Source organism: Schistocerca piceifrons, chromosome 4 (assembly GCF_021461385.2).
Source record: "Schistocerca piceifrons isolate TAMUIC-IGC-003096 chromosome 4, iqSchPice1.1, whole genome shotgun sequence".
In the NCBI taxonomy this organism is placed as follows: Eukaryota; Metazoa; Arthropoda; class Insecta; order Orthoptera; family Acrididae; genus Schistocerca; species Schistocerca piceifrons.
In genome coordinates, this window is record NC_060141.1 from 542,575,657 (window position 1) to 542,592,758 (window position 17,102).

The 17,102-nt window shown below is 37.4% G+C and overlaps 1 protein-coding gene across 2 annotated transcripts in view; it reads right to left on the reverse strand.

Moving 5' to 3' along the window:
• Nucleotides 1–9,180: 9,180 nt before the first annotated feature.
• LOC124795313 (ATP-dependent Clp protease proteolytic subunit, mitochondrial) overlaps nt 9,181–17,102 on the reverse strand; it is a 52,424-nt gene continuing 44,502 nt past the window's right edge. For both annotated transcript variants that reach the window (XM_047259284.1, XM_047259285.1), the window contains exon 6: nt 9,181–9,396. In XM_047259284.1, the coding sequence (XP_047115240.1) occupies nt 9,269–9,396 (128 nt within the window). In that variant the 3' untranslated portion in view covers nt 9,181–9,268. The remainder of the gene's footprint in view (nt 9,397–17,102) is intronic.

Consider the following 17,102-nt stretch of genomic DNA (forward strand, 5'->3'; position numbering starts at 1 on the left):
ACAGAATTTCCAGGGGTTTACTAGGTAAAATAGAATGTAAATCTGTTTTTGTGGATAAATTCTGAGGTTTTGATTTTTGACATATGACACATGTTTTTAGTTCCCTGTAAATTTTTCTTCTCATATTGCTAAAATAACAGTATGTACTGAGCTTTGCCAAACACTTTTTCGTCCCATAATGACCCCAAACTAAGTGTGTGTGCCAAATTAGATTACGTTCAGACTCTTTGGGAATGCATACACACCAGTTAGTAGCATTTGGATGTCGGCGGTAAAATAACACATCATTGTGTAACTTGTAATACTTAGTCAAAGGATGATTGTGTTTTTCTACCAGTAATGTTATTATCTTATACCAGTGAGGATCAGATTTTTGTAATTCAGCCATGTTTCTGCACATATCAATATAATATTGGTGATACTGCTTGTCTTGCATTAAGAGAATCCTGTAGTCATTTATATTTTCTAAGTCACTGTTGGTATGATTCATACCTTGTGGAAGTCTAGACAAAGTGTCTGCAATGGTGTTGTCCTTACCTCTTATGTACTTAATTTCAAAAGAGTAGTTCTGAAGTGTAACTGCCCATCGTGATAGTCTAGGATGTACAAGTTTACAAGTTAATAAAAATGTCAGGGCCTGGTGATCGGTGTAAATTACTGTATGTTTTCCAAATAAATAATAATTGAATTTCTTGAATGCCCATACTATGGAAAGTGTTTCTAACTCAGTAGTGGAGTACGTACGCTCACATTCAGTTAGAGTGCGACTCGCAAACCCAATAATTCTTATCTGTTCCTCCTCTTTATTCTTTACAACTTGAAATAAGCAACAGCCCAAGCCAGTACGTGAAGCGTCACAAGTCATACAAAAATCTAAATTGAAATCTGGATGGCTCAATATGTTAGCATTCACTAGAGCATGTTTAATTGTATTAAAGTCATTCTGGCACTGTTCCGACCAGATCCAAACTTGATTCTTTCTGAGTAGATTTAGCAGATGTTTACTGTTCAAAAGTGGTTGTGGCAAAAAACGTCTGAAAAATGAACATAGCCCAAGGAATGATTTTAACTGCTTTTTAGTTCGAGGGCTAGGAAAGTTTCTGATAGCATCTAATTTACTGGGATCCGGACGTATGCCCTGTGAATTAATGATATGTCCTAAATACTTTATCTCTCTGCAACCAAATTTTGATTTTCTTAGGTTGGCTGTGACTCCAGCTTGTGCAAATTTTTCTAAAATTCTTTGAAGAGTGTCAACGTGTTCATTCCAAGATTGTGTAGCTATCAGTATATCATCTACATAGTGTGTGACTGTCTCAACTAAATCGTCGCCAAGCACGGTATCCAGGGCTGTAATGAATACCCCAGAGCTGACATTCAGTCCGAAGGGTAGAACACAAAACTGATAGGTTCGCCCCCCGAACATAAATGCAGTATATTTCCGAGAATCAGGAGTGATACCCACCTGCCAAAACGAATTAGCGAGATCTATTGTGGAAAAATATTTTGCATCTAGAAATTTCTGTAATTGCTCTTCTAAATTTTCAGGTTTTGTGTGAACCGGTAAAATTATTTCATTAATAGCTCGTGCGTCTAACACTAACCTAATGCTTCCATTTGATTTTTTGACAACAAGTAGAGGACTACAATAAGGTGAGGTGGATGGTTCAATGACCTTCCAGTCTAACATTTGTTTTAATTCTTGCCACACAGCAGGTCGTTGAGATAACGGTACGTTATATGTCTTATGGTAGAAGATCTTGTGAGGCTTAACTTCAATCTTGTACACATACGTGTTGATAACACCTAATCGTTTGGTAAAAACTTGTAAATATTTGGATAACACTTCCTGTAGTTTTATACGTTCATGTACACTGAGAGCTGTAGCTTCACTTATCTTATGATCAAGCAATGTTTTCAAGTCCATTAGCTCTGTGTCAGATGAGTGTGTTTGCATGTCTTGAATGTCATTGTCAAGTACTAACTGAACCTTGTACCCTGTACAGTGTTTGTCATGCTTTAGAGTTCTCCTGTCCAAATCAATAATAATTACACTGCCTTTATCATTTAAAATACATTTACCTTTGGAGAAGTCTATAATGCAGTCCTTTTCGCTCATAATATCTATTCCTAATATGCAATTTGTCACAAGGTTTTGTACAACCAGGAATGGCCATTGTACGGTTCCATTACCTATTTTAACGTTTACAAAAACTTGCTTCGTAACCCTACATGACTTATTACCTAGTGCAGTAGTTATTTTACAGTTTTGGGCAGGAAACTCAGGCACAGGTTCCAATTCACACATCTTTTTATAGAAATTAAAAGACAAAACGCTCACAGCTGCACCTGTATCTAGGATAATAGTAGTTGGAATCCCACCTACCACACCAGTAGTAGATGCTAAAACAATTTCATTTGTGTTTAAACGACATTGTGTACTGTCTTGTAAAAGTTCATCTGATATATTGTTATTGTGGTTGTATCTTATAAATAAAACAGGTAGTTTTTGTTTAGAATTACTCGGCATATCATTATTCTGTTGTTCAAGTGTGGTGTCAAATAACTGATTAACATTGAAGTCGCCCCCCAAGAATTCTTCAGCCACGACCTGGGGCAAAGTAGTGACTGTTTCTAGTTTGTTGGATTAGCATTTGTACTAGGTACTGACACAGATTCAGGTTGTGCATCAGGTGTCATTTCTATTATATTCACATTCGGATATTGCCTATTATGATCTCCAAACTTTTGCGGTTGTTGTTGCTGTTGCGCATTATAACTTACCTGTCGGTCGTAAGGTATGCTCCAATTTTGTCCTGGTGGCTGCTGTGGTAAAGCAGAGTTTGAATGAAAGTACTGATCGTTACGAGTCCAACCTTGATGCTGTCTTGGCTCGTAGTTATTATTATTATTATTTCTATTTCTGTTTGTGTTTTTGTTATTACCTTTGTATCCGTTGTTACCGTTGTAGTTATTACCGCGGTGCCTTTTGTATGGATTGCCGCATGAAATGTTATTACTGTTGTAACTATTGTTTGTATTGGAATACGCGTGTTGATTTTGATTTCCGTACTGAGACGGCATGTGAGTTTGCTGTTTTTGTTGTACCGCGTATCCAACTGTGGGCGCGCCAGAATTGTGTTGGCAAGCCTGCATGTTTTGCATACCACTAGTGTAAACATTGTGGCTGCTGTTTTGCCGCGCGAAGCGCTGATCTTCAAGTAACATGTCAACCGAATCTAAAGCTGTTAAAAAATAATCTGAATCGTCATCCGGGATATGTAGAAGTTTTTCCTTAATGTTGAAAGGCAATTTGGCCTTCAACGCTCGGAGTATATCACGCGTTGCGACTGGTTCGTCTAAAAAATGTCCCATGTTCAAGTATTTTTCAAAATATCTGCGTAAGTTACCATTTTTACTGTTAAAAGTTTCAGGTTCTAAAATTTGTCTTCTGAGTCGCTCCTGCACGGATTGCGACCAGAATTTGTTCAGAAAAGCACGCTCAAACTCACTGTACGTGGTACATACGTCAGCTTGACTGTATGCCCAGACAGCTGCATCGCCTTGGATGTAACCGACAATATATGAAATCTTTTTCCGGTCACTCCAAGTGCGTGGAAATGCGTTACTAAAAGATTTAAGAAAAATCACCGGATGAATGGTTCGTTTTTCTGGGATAAAAATCTGAAATTGCCTGTGTTTCATTAAGCTTTCATCTTCCTTCGCATTGTGATATGGATTTATTCCACTGTAATTACTGGTATGTTCAGCTGGCGAGTAATTACGATAATGTTGCTGTGGTTTACCATGATAATAGCTTGTGTTTGTGTTTCCACATCGTGGTATGTGTTGTAGTCGTGGTGTGTTTTGTTCTTGTGTATTTGTCGTGTGCGGAATGTGTGTATCATACTCGAATGTATATTGGTTTCTGAACTGTACATTTTGACTGATATTTTCGTTACATTCAGACTGTAGTTGATCGGTGAATTGTCTCATGGGTGCAGTGACGGATTGTACTGCGTCACTGATCAGCTGTTTGTTATTAGTAATGTATTGCGCTACGGAGTCGTGCACAATTGTTGGTAAATTTTCACGTAAGCATCTATCAAAATGTTTGTCTTTGTTCTCAACCCAATCATGAAATTCTTTATTAATATTTTGAAAATGAGCTGTGGCATCTGATTGTAAGATGTCAGTCAGGTGTTGTTCAACATTGTCCAATTTATTCTGTACGTCAGTAATTCGTTTTTCAAGGTTGTCATGTACTGAAGGATATGTTTGAATTTGTTCAGTAAGAACTTCACACGTGACATTAAGGTTTTTTACTTGTGTCTGTAAAAGTGCTACGTCAGTTGTAGTCTTTTCTTGTCTCGTATTGAGCTGGGAAAATTTAGTACTGAGTTCGGTCATCTGTTTGGTCAGTGTGGCGTCTATAAGTTCCACACGTTTACACAAAGTGTCATTACCTATCTTGATTGCTATGAGATCAGATTTGATTTCGTCATTTTGTGTTTTTAACTGTTCATTTTGTGTCTCTAATTGTGCCTTTAAGGTTGCCATGTTTTCGGCGTTCTGTTTCCTTATGGTTGCCATATTTTCTGCGTTTTGTTTCATTAGCATTTGTAACATGTCGGCAATGTTTACCGTTTGCAAGGTCTCTGCCCCCGCCGCGTCATTAGACGTGACGTCATGCATTAACATGGGCTCTGATTGAGATTTTGAAATTTTTGTAGTGGACGGCCTATCGTCAAAATTTTCGTCAACACTTGCGTCAATGTTTGATGAATCGTCACTACCGGTTGCTGTCGTAAAGTCATTTTCTAACACTTGTCTCACGTCCGAGTCGGATTGCGTCTGAATAGTACGTCCTTGCTGTTCCATTTTTGCGTATTGTTTTCTAGTTATTACCATGCCACACGTGATATATGTTTCAAGAAAATTTTTGACACTGATTTTAAAATAAAATGTAGTTGAGCATGAATCGCTCGTAGCAACAATGGCTGTCTGTTAATTTAAAAATATAAACTGAATTTGAGATTATTGGTAATGGCTGCTGGCCATGTTACATGATATTGTACAGAAGTCGGCCATATTGTACACTCGTGTATTGGTATTGTTGCATACGTTATTGTTTAGGGAAAAGTACTGAGAATGAAATTTATCACTGAAACTGTTATGCAGAAAAGAAACACTACAGAATTTACTGAAAAGCTAATACACTGAATTATACGTCTGGTCAAGCCTACCAATGCAAAGATGCTGCGTCTTACCTTATTTTGCTGGAAGTTTCATTGCGTCTTCCCGCAAAATTTCAGAATTGGAAAATATCTTCAGATTTTGTTATCTCTCATACATTGACGTCCAGGTCCAGAAAGTTGATTTTTTACATGAAACAAAGAGAACAATGTAACAAATGACAAAATAACAAGTCCGACACGCAGTCGCCAATATAAAATAAATAAAAAAATGTTATTTTAAATATGTTAATTATTCTATCTGTATGATGGTGATTGTGATTGCAATTGTATTTGCTTATCTGGAACGTGGACGTTTAATTATTCGGTATCAGACGCTTGACAATGGCTTTTTCGTAAAGGCAATGTTACTCGTAGTTGACCGTGAAATAAAACTGAATAATCGGACTTCGTAATTAAATCGTTTCCAAAGACTGCTGCGGTAGGTGCGGACTCATAATCTAAATCTCAATATTACAATAATTTGCCAGCCATGCCAATACGTCGTACAGAGGTGATTGTCTACTAAACATAAAAAAAGTTACACAGTTAGTTAAATCAGATATATTCAATGAATAAGCCTACAGTTCATAATCCTACTTACTTTTATAAATATAAATTCTTTACAGAATCGAGTGCCTAGTGTGGTTGCAACTCGCAGTATTCTTCTATAACATGAAATATGGCGGTGTGCCAGACAATAAAATAAAATACATGCTTCTCGCACCACTTCAACCAGAGCTCCCCTTTTTTAATCAAACATAAGAGTAACGTAATTGTGCTTTTGTTTTATCAGCGACACAGCGCTGCAGTTGTGTGCCATAGGCTTTATTTATTTGTCACTGATCATTTATTTAATTAGTATTTCGCGTTTCCGCGGAAACTCACGCTCGGCATGCAAATGTGCCTATATAAGTGCTACACAATGATTAGTGGGGGGGGGGGGGCAACATGAAAATTGTGAAGAAAAAAGTCTGCACCATGAAAATGTGCTTATGTTTTGTAAGTGAATTTACAGAGTGACCTTCAGCATGTGACCAGATGAGAGGAAACGCAATGCTAGCCAAAACCTGGAATAACTGTACGTAGTCACTTATTTACATAAAAAATAAGATGTGAAATGTTTTATTATCTACAAAGATAGTAAATCAAAACAAAAATGTATCATTCCAGATCCGCTGAAAGTGCCTTAAGGGGACTGGTCTGTGAATACCAGGGGAAACCTTGAAGAATTGTCAGTTTTCTAAACAATGTAACTCAAAGAATAAGATTTATAAGTCCATATAATGCTTACCATCTTTTGGGAACATTTTTTTGTATGAACCACAGCTTTAGCTCTCTCACTTTTTTAATTGTGTTTTTTGTTACAAGTCAAATAAACCATGCTAATTATTTATGTACATCATAGGTACACATTACTCAAAATACAAACAACACATAAGGTTTATTTTTTTCCCCTGTAAGTTCTTTACACTACAGGGTGTCCAAAATAGAATTATTTATTAGGAAGAAGGGCTTAACACCAACAAATTGCATACTAAATTACTCAGGAAAGATAGAAGTTTATAAAAATCCACCATAAATGTTCAATATGTCCTCCACTGGCTGCACGGACGACATCTAGCTGATAGCCGAATTCATCCCAAACTGAGTGAAGGTGTATTCTGTCACTGAAGCTACAGCAGCTGATATTCTGGTTTTTAGTTCATCAATGTGTTGTTTGGTGATGGTTGTTTAGCACAAAATCGAATATGAAACGCCCACTGAACTGCGATCACTGATTGAGTATGACTAAATTCAAAAATGGTTCAAATGGCTCTGAGCACTATAGGACTTAACATCTGAGGTCATCAGCCCCCTAGAACTTAGAACTACTTAAACCTAACTAACCTAAGGACATCACACATATCCATTCTCATGGATGTTTATGGTTGTAGGTCTCACCTTGAGCAACAGCCCTCTGGTAGCCACACAATGAATCACTGCCAGGTGGGCAAAGTGCATGACATGGGTTGTCATCTGTGGAGGATTTATGAAAGAAGGTAGGCCATACTGCCTTTTACATTCCCTCAAGGTCATTTTTATTTTGTCTTTTGGCTTGTCCATAATAATACAGCAACCTGTCTATTTCTTCGTCTGTAGGCCAACCACATCCACTAATGCACTTACCATCAGATAATTTCTTTCCCTTCAAATTCATCTATTTTGGACATATCCAACACATCCTTTTTTTCAGTTTTTGTGTCAGCATAAGGTTTGGACTCACAAACTTTTTGGTACCCTTTTGAGTCTCTATCTCCTAGGTAAGATGTGTACATCACACCATATTTCTCCATTTCTGCAAAATATCTTCACAACACCTTCAGATTCCATCCCTCCACAACACCCACTAAAATTAATCAAACATTTATGTTTTTCAGTTCCACTAGCACAGAAATGACAGTGCTCGGTAACACATTTCACATCAACGACTTTACCATTGTCCAAGGAGGTTGCTGTCACTACATCATTTAGGGAACAATGGCCTCTTCGTTGCCACAATGCATCCAGGGCTGCAGACACACGTGTATTGCTTTCATTCATATCTAGACTTTCCTGAACAGAATTTTTCATACTATCATTTGCTGCTTCTAAAGTCTGTAGAATAATTTTATTGTACCTGTCAAACCTTGTAGGGGCCTGTAAGTCCATAAGAGCACAGAAAATCTGTGCACTTCTGTACCCTTTGCCTATACAGCTCATAGCATAAGTGAGTTTAATATTTTCTTATACACACTCGGTTTATTTATGCCACAAGTACAACAACATTCGCTTAAATCACAAAAATTACAAACAATTCTTAATTTTGATGCACAACCTCTTCTAGCACGTATCTCCTCAACTACCTTTTCACCACTATTGCCACATTCCTTACACTGCAAAGCTTTATTTATTACTTCAGATAGAGCACAGAATTCAACAATAACCCAAACTGAATCAATAGCTGGTGTGTGTATATTATCAGTGTTAATACTGTCAAGCCCATTGTCCAAATATTTCAATTTCAGCTTCGAATCACTTTGAGTAGTTGAAGCTGATTCAAATGTTGTATCACGTTGCAATTCTGTATTAGCAGAGTTAAAACATTTGGCGAAACGATTTCCATAAAATTTACATTGTTTAACACTGAACTACTTAATTCTTCCCACTGTTTTCAAGTGGAATAAGAAACACACACACATGATAAGAAACTCACGCATACAATTACTTTGCTGTAAGCAAAATATTTGTGCCAAAACAACAGCAAACAATGACTAGGCTCCCCTTTTTGAAAAAGATAAGCAACTGTAAAGTTTTCGTAGGTTAGCCAACTTATAGGACTAAAATGTCATAAAAATGAAACAAATGAGAGCAAAACTTTATTTGCAACAGAGCTGACTGTGTGCCATGGGGACATCGTGGTGCGTGCAGCCACTTTTAACTCTAATTTGGGTACTTTCTGTGGCCCATTTTCCTGGAAGTAAACTTTTTCTCAGTCAGAAAACCACAGCGAATTTTTTAAAACAAAAATTAAAAAGCAATTTTTTGATAGTTATTCACAATCAAGTCCCCTTAAAGTAGAAGGCACACCACACCTGGCACAAATAAAATTCATTGTAGCAAGAAAAAGGTGTTTTTATTTACGTAACAAATATTTCTGTGCCTGCTGCGGATGATGGCCACATGAACAATTCTGCTGGCACCTCAAAGACTTTGAAGAACTTCTAGATTATGTATGAGTCACTGTTCTATGTGATTTCCTTTGTGTCTTGTCATTTTCTCACATTGTACCCATACAAATATGTAGTCATTAATTGTATAGTTAATTAGCCTATCAAAAGATAAAGTCAGTTACCAGCCACTAAAAAAATTGTCAATAATTAGAAAGTGGGATATAGAGGTAAGGTGGAAGCACTAGAATAATCAATGAAAACAACGAATGTTCATTATATTTACAAAAGAACATGAGAAAATCATTGTATAAATATATAACAACATTAAATTTGTGTGTGCTGTCAGTCTTCTGATTTTTCATTTGTGCTTTGATCCCCTGGTTTTGGTGGATGATCTAAAATTTTGTCAATTATGCCAAATTCTTTGGCATCAGTTGGTGACATAAATTTGTCTCTCTCCATGTTCAACTCTGGAAAAAACCAAATATGTACATTAGTGATTATTATAAAAAGAGTAAATATAACTAAAGTGAACACATAAATGTTAATTCCCTTGTGTAATACACACAGTATAAAAACCTGAGAACACATTTTATTGGACAATTCTACAATTCTCAGAATGAAAAGGGTGGAAATAAATACCTGGCAAAGCTATAAATAAGGCAAAAATGATTATTTACAGGAAACATAGCTATCCACATGTGATGCAGCAACACCATGCCGTGAAAAAGATTAAACACTGGATTGCTGTCTACTTGGTCTCATTTGTAAGACACCAAGTGTAAAACTGACACATATTAAAAGTATACACATTAATTCATTACAACAACTGAAAGAAATCCAGTTAATAGCCATCACATAAGCAAACAAATGTTTAAAGGAGGTCAGATGTGCTTTTGCCATATAAGAAGTTCTTTACACCCTTTTCAGTAATATTTTTCGGCCTCAGGTCATTCAAATGGCATGTTACTTGATCTGACTTATTATCTACACCCAGATACATACTCTTCATGCCACAATGCAGTGCACAGTGGAAGGTACCTTGTACCACTGCTAGACATTCCCTTTCTTATATCAGTCACAAATGGAGTGGGGGAAGAATGATTGTCTACCATATTTACTTGAATCTAAGCCACACCTGAAAAAATGAGACTCGAAATCAAGGAAAAAACTTTTCCCGAATCAAAGCCGCACCTGAAATTTGCGACTTGAAATTCAAGGGGAGAGAAAAGTTTTAGGCCCCACCTCCAAATCAAAACAAAATTGGTCCATTGTCATATGAGAAACAATTTAGGTAGAATGAATGACGATACAGCTACAGTAGTTTGGTTTGAGTCGTAAGCTTAGCAGTTAAGCTTTACCAGGTAGCCACTGCTATGCGTCAGGCGCTCCGCCCATATTTATATGGGTACCCTTCCTTTTTCACGTGCTTCATCTAGTTTGAATTGATTGCTTATTTTTCTTTGATCTGATAAGTGCCTTTCTCTTTGTTATAGGTGTTTACGTCACTCTAAGCTGAAAGTACTAAAAGGTATCAGATAGATTATATAATGGTAAGACAGAGATTTAGGAACCAGGTTTTAAATTGTAAGACATTTCCAGGGGCAGATGTGGATTCTGAGCACAATCTATTGGTTATGAACTGCAGACTGAAACTGAAGAAACTGCAAAAAGGTGGGAATTTAAGGAGATGGGACCTGGATAAACTGAAAGAACCAGAGGTTGTACAGAGTTTCAGGGAGAGCATAAGGGAACAATTGACAGGAATGGGGGAAAGAAATACAGTAGAAGAAGAATGGGTAGCTCTGATGGATGAAGTAGTGAAGGCAGCAGAGGATCAAGTAGGTAAAAAGACGAGGGCTAATAGAAATCCTTGGGTAACAGAAGAAATACTGAATCTAATTGATGAAAGGAGAAAATATAAAAATGCAGTAAATGAAGCAGGCAAAAAGGAATACAAACGTCTCAAAAATGAGATCGACAGGAAGTGCAAAATGGCTAAGCAGGGATGGCTAGAGGACAAATGTAAGGATGTAGAGGCTTGTCTCACTAGGGGTAAGATAGATACTGCCTACAGGAAAATTAAAGAAACCTTTGGAGAGAAGAGAACCACTTGTATGAATATCAAGAGCTCAGATGGCAACCCAGTTCTAAGCAAAGAAGGGAAGGCAGAAAGGTGGAAGGAGTATATAGAGGGTTTATACAAGGGCGATGTACTTGAGGACAATATTATGGAAATGGAAGAGGATGTAGATGAAGATGAAATGGGAGATAAGATACTGCGTGAAGAGTTTGACAGAGCAGTGAAAGACCTGAGTCGAAACAAGGCCACGGGAATAAACAACATTCCATTAGAACTACTGATGGCCTTGGGAGAGCCAGTCATGACAAAACTCTTCCATCTGGTGAGCAAGATGTATGAGACAGGCGAAATACCCTCAGACTTCAAGAAGAATATAATAATTCCAATCCCAAAGAAAGCAGGTGTTGACAGATGTGAAAATTACCAAACTATCAGTTTAATAAGTCACAGCTGTAAAATACTAACGCGAATTCTTTACAGACGAATGGAAAAACTGGTAGAAGCGGACCTCGGGCAAGATCAGTTTGGATTCCGTAGAAATGTTGGAACACGTGAGGCAATACTAACCCTACGACTTATCTTAGAAGAAAGATTAAGAAAAGGCAAACCTACGTTTCTAGCATTTGTAGACTTAGAGAAAGCTTTTGACAACGTTAACTGGAATACTCTCTTTCAAATTCTGAAGGTGGCAGGGGTAAAATACAGGGAGCGAAAGGCTATTTACAATTTGTACAGAAACCAGATGGCAGTTATAAGAGTCGAGGGGCATGAAAGGGAAGCAGTGGTTAGGAAAGGAGTGAGACAGGGTTGTAGCCTCTCCCCCATGTTTTTCAATCTGTATATTGAGCAAGCAGTAAAGGAAACAAAAGAAAAATTCGGAGTACGTATTAAAATTCATGGAGAAGTAGTAAAAACTTCGAGGTTCGCCGATGACATTGTAATTCTGCCAGAGACAGCAAAGGACTTGGAAGAGCAGTTGAACGGAATGGACAGTGTCTTGAAAGGAGGATATAAGATGAACATCAACAAAAGCAAAATGAGGATAATGGAATGTAGTCAAATTAAATCGGCTGATGCTGAGGGGATTAGATTAGGAAATGAGACACTTAAAGTAGTAAAGTAGTTTTGCTATTTAGGGAGTAAAATAACTGATGATGGTCGAAGTAGAGAGGATATAAAATGTAGACTGGCAATGGCAAGGAAATCGTTTCTGAAGAAGAGAAATTTGTTAACATCGAGTATAGATTTAAGTGTCAGGAAGTCGTTTCTGAAAGTATTTGTATGGAGTGTAGACATGTATGGAAGTGAAACACGGACGATAACCAGTTTGGACAAGAAGAGAATAGAAGCTTTCGAAATGTGGTGCTACAGAAGAATGCTGAAGATAAGGTGGGTAGATCACGTAACTAATGAGGAGGTATTGAATAGGATTGGGGAGAAGAGAAGTTTGTCGCACAACTTGACTAGAAGAAGGGATCGGTTGGTAGGACATGTTTTGAGGCATCAAGGGATCACAAATTTAGCATTGGAGGGCAGCGTGGAGGGTAAAAATCGTAGAGGGAGACCAAGAGATGAATACACTAAGCAGATTCAGAAGGATGTACGTTGCAGTAGGTACTGGGAGATGAAGAAGCTTGCACAGGATAGAGTAGCATGGAGAGCTGCATCAAACCAGTCTCAGGACTGAAGACCACAACAAACAACAAAGCTGAAAATGCATTAATGTACTGTGTCATGCATTGTTTGTCGGATTCTGATAATGAGTGTTAACAACATGTCGCCGCTCGCGGCAAGGCTTGCTTTTGTGGACGCTAGCACCGCTTACAATTAAAAAAAAAAAAAGAGGAATCGTCTGATTAGCGAAACAATGGCAAGAGACTGCTATTTGCTGTTACTTACACTGCTGCTTTCTTTGATAATGATAAACAAGAACCAAATAATAGACTGCGTATGATAGAAGATGTTCTGAACGAGAGTTTAGCGAAAATTTTCCTCCGTTTGAAAATCTTTGCAGACGCGTCTTTAGTACATTACATTCTGCACAGAAATTACAGTCATCTTAGATTTAAAAATCTAGTCAACTTGCCATGCTTCATTTCTGACTGTATCACTATTAGGCATAAGAATAATACGAATATAAACATGACATGATATGTATATTCTTCCGCGTTTGCTGTTGTCTCACTCTAGTTTCGTAGTTTATTAGGCAGACAGGATTTAAATGAGATAGCAGTAAACGTGAAAGAATACATGGCAAAATGTTTATATTTGTATTATTCTTACAGTGAAGAGAATACTGCATGTGATTCACAATTCACAAAAGTTCCTGCTAGCAACCATCTCTTCTCACAGGTAGAAAAACATTCAGAGCGTAGAGTTGGCCATATTGGCAAACATCCCAAACAGTCTTGCCAGTCGCATTTTCATAGTACATTGAAATGCTGCTACATTCGAAGATGAACAATACGGAATTTGTATTTACTTCGTTGGATAATGTATGAAAATGCAGTGGTCGAAACTCGGGGTGGAAGTTCGTCTTCCACCTTTTTTTTAAATTTATTTACTGACGGAGGTTTTTGTGCCGGTATTTATCTTCATGCCTGCAAAGCATGCCTGTGTAGCACTACATACATTCGACGGCAGAAGTTAGTTGTGGCAGCACCTGCCAACATTTTTCAGAACTTCCTCTTACTTTGCACTCGATTCTAAGCTGCAGGCAGTTTTTTGGATTACAAAAGGCGGAAAAAAAGTGCAGCTTAGATTCAAGTAAATATGGTATACGCTTCTGTATGAGCCCTGTCTTATTTTGTCTTCATGGGACTCACATGAGACTTATGTGGATGGGAGGAGGATTGTGCTGCAGCCTGTCACAGATGCTAGGTTTCTCAGCTTTCTCAATAGTGTTCCATAAAAAGAAGACTTCTTCCATCCAGGGACTTCAATTTGAGTTCATGGAACATTTTCTTGACAGGGACATGTCGATCAAACCTACCAGTAACAAATCTATCAGCATGCCTTTGAATTACTTCAATGTCTTCCTTTAATCTGACTTTGTGGAGATCCCTGTTACACAAGCACTATACAAGAATGAGACACACTAGTGTTGTGTACTCAACCTTCTTTATAGATGAGTAGCACTTTCCTAGAATTCTCTGAATAAATCAAAATTGACCACTTGCCTTCCAAGCAACGAACATTATGTGCGTGATCCCTTTCACGTCGCTTTATATTGTTACACTAAAGTAAAATATTTAAAAAAATATTACGTTATTTAAAATTTTATTATTATCTATTAGAGTGTCTAGAATTTAGTTTATTTTTTAAGTCTTTCTTTATCTTTTAGTTAAAGTACATAGATATCATGAATGACAAATTGCTTTTTTTTTCAAGCTAACGTATATCAGAGGTTACTAGAAATCACCATGCTGTGTTCTGATCCCTTAGTTCAGCAGCAACTCCAATAAAATTTCTTCGGTTGCCCATATTCTAGAAATCAACAGAGTTTGTGTATGTGCAAGTACAGTTCTGGAATGAGATTTGGGTGATTTTTATGGCAGCATAGGATTTCATAATTCAGAAAACAGAACAATAACCTTTCTGAAAGATTCATGCAGATTTGGCCATTGAAGCATCCATCAAACATCATTACAAAAATTCTATGGGTGCAGTATATGGCCACAGTAGTAAAACAGTCACTATTTAAAGAAATAAAGTGTTTTTATACTGTTTTCACTACGAAAATATATTCTTGAGTCTGTTGCATAGGAAATATATTCTTGAGTCCTTTACATCAGTTTGCAGATGAAATATTAACTAACAAGCACTACTTGTGTCACCAAAACTGAATTAACTTCTAACAACATTTAATGGCTGCTAGCAACAATACCCTTATCATACAAATTGAGGTTAACTCTGATACCCATATTCTATCATCAAATCTCAAGACAAAAGAGAGTCTCTTCATTACAGAAAAATGGCAAGGAAATTTACTTTCCATGGAGTAGCGCTAGAGTTCTAAAAAGCATTGAGCTGTCAGGCGAGTTCTGTTTATTGCGCTACAATTAATAACAACTGACTGGCAATAAAAAATTCCAATGACTCTTTATATATGTAGTGGAAATTGCAATTTACATTTTCAAATAAACAAATGTCATGGACACAATAGATGATGTGTTATAATGCATACATATTTCATCAACATGAGTGCCAAGTTTCAATCAAAATGACCTTTTAAAAAGAAAGAGAAACTGGGTCATAAAATACTAAAAAAGTAAATTACAAATCAGATTAACTTCTATATACTACTATATGCACTTCAACTGTTAAATAATAACTTGTAGTGCTTGTGCAGTTGATGAGTAACTTTGCACTATATTAAAGTATAGAAGTTAGTTTGATATGTAGTTTGAAATTAGTATACTATTACTATTCCCTGCAACTTTCTTTTTAAACAGATCATTTGATAATGACTTGATAATAAGTCAAAACTTGTAATGATACCATTTGAGTGCTCTGAAGCTGAAATACATAATAAAAAACTTTTCAAGATGGTCACTGTGTTTCCTTAAGACAGCGTGCCTTGTCTATGTCAACTTATATAGTTACAGTTTTTATTTCTATCAATGTGCTGCATCAATGTTTCCTCAGAAATTTGCAAGAGGCTATACCAAGCTCGTGTTTCATCATTTTGAGTCTGAATATGTCAGTCTTTGTTCTGCATGAGATTCTGGGGGAAAGGGGGGGGGAGGGGTGCAGGTAGATAGAAGGGGTTTTAGGCAGGTGCGCAAGCTAACTTTAACAACACAGCCTCTTGAATGAATATAAAACCCTTGCAATGATGCAATGATTAACACTGTTTAGGTATATCATACGACCTACAATTTTTACTGTACAAATATTAAATGAAACAGGCAGTTTCTCAAAGTTTCACGAAGGATTATAGGCACTGGCAGTTTAATTGGACAGTATAACCTCGATCACATCTCTGATGACTATTACACAGTACCAGGAAGATTATGGTTTAACATCCTTTTGTCAATTATGTCATCATAGTCTCAGACTGGGGAAGGAAATCTGCCATGTCAAAGGCATTATGCTGGCGTTTGTGTTAATTGGTTTATGGACACCATGGAAATCCTAAATCTGAATAGCTGGATGGGGATTTGAACAGAAAGCAGATTTAGTCTAAGGCAGTACTTTATTACAAGAGGAATATGCCTCTAACATTACTGTGTGCCAACATCAAACTTGGATCATTTAATGTTTATTAACAAGCTCTCCAATGCACTTCTTTTACAACAAAAGACTCACAGTGTTGGTAATGTTACTTAATCGAAGAATAACCTACATACTACTGGAAACAACTTCAACAAGTCTAAAACTTACATGTGGGACAGACTGATACAGAATGAGTAGTAACACTGAATATCAACTGAATAGCAAGTATCCAGATGTGTGTGTTCCAGTCCAGCAGACAGTATGCACTTCTCATGTATTAACATAGCATGTAACCGAAAAATTCCATCTAAAAAAATGACATGCAACCAGTAACCTACAGATCTGCACAGTACAGAAAAGCTGTTGGTGGAAGGGAGGATCCAGATGCCCCGGGTTGTGAAGCAGCCATTGAAATCAATCATGTAATATTTAGCTGCATGTTGTGACATGGGGTGGTCCAGTTCACTCCACTGAATGGCAGTGGCCATTCATCCTGGCGGACAGCTGGTTGGTTGTCATGCCAATACAAAAAGCCATGCAATGACTGCAGCAGACCTGGTGGATGACATGGCTGTTTTAACAGGAGTCCCAGCCTCTGATTGGGCTAGGATAAGCTTGACAGGACTGGAATAGGATGTACTGGTTAGGTGGACTGAGCAGGTGTTACCCCTCTGTAAGAGATTGGGATTGGGAGTGGCATAAGGACAGACTAGGATGTTGTCGAGGTTGCGTGTGTGACGGAACACCACTTTACAAGGTGTGGGAATGATCTTGGATAGGATGTCCCTTATTTCAGGGCATGATGACAGACTATTAAGGCCCTGATGAAGAATGTCGTTCAGTTGGGGTGATATTGGGTGCCAAAGGGAATGTTCC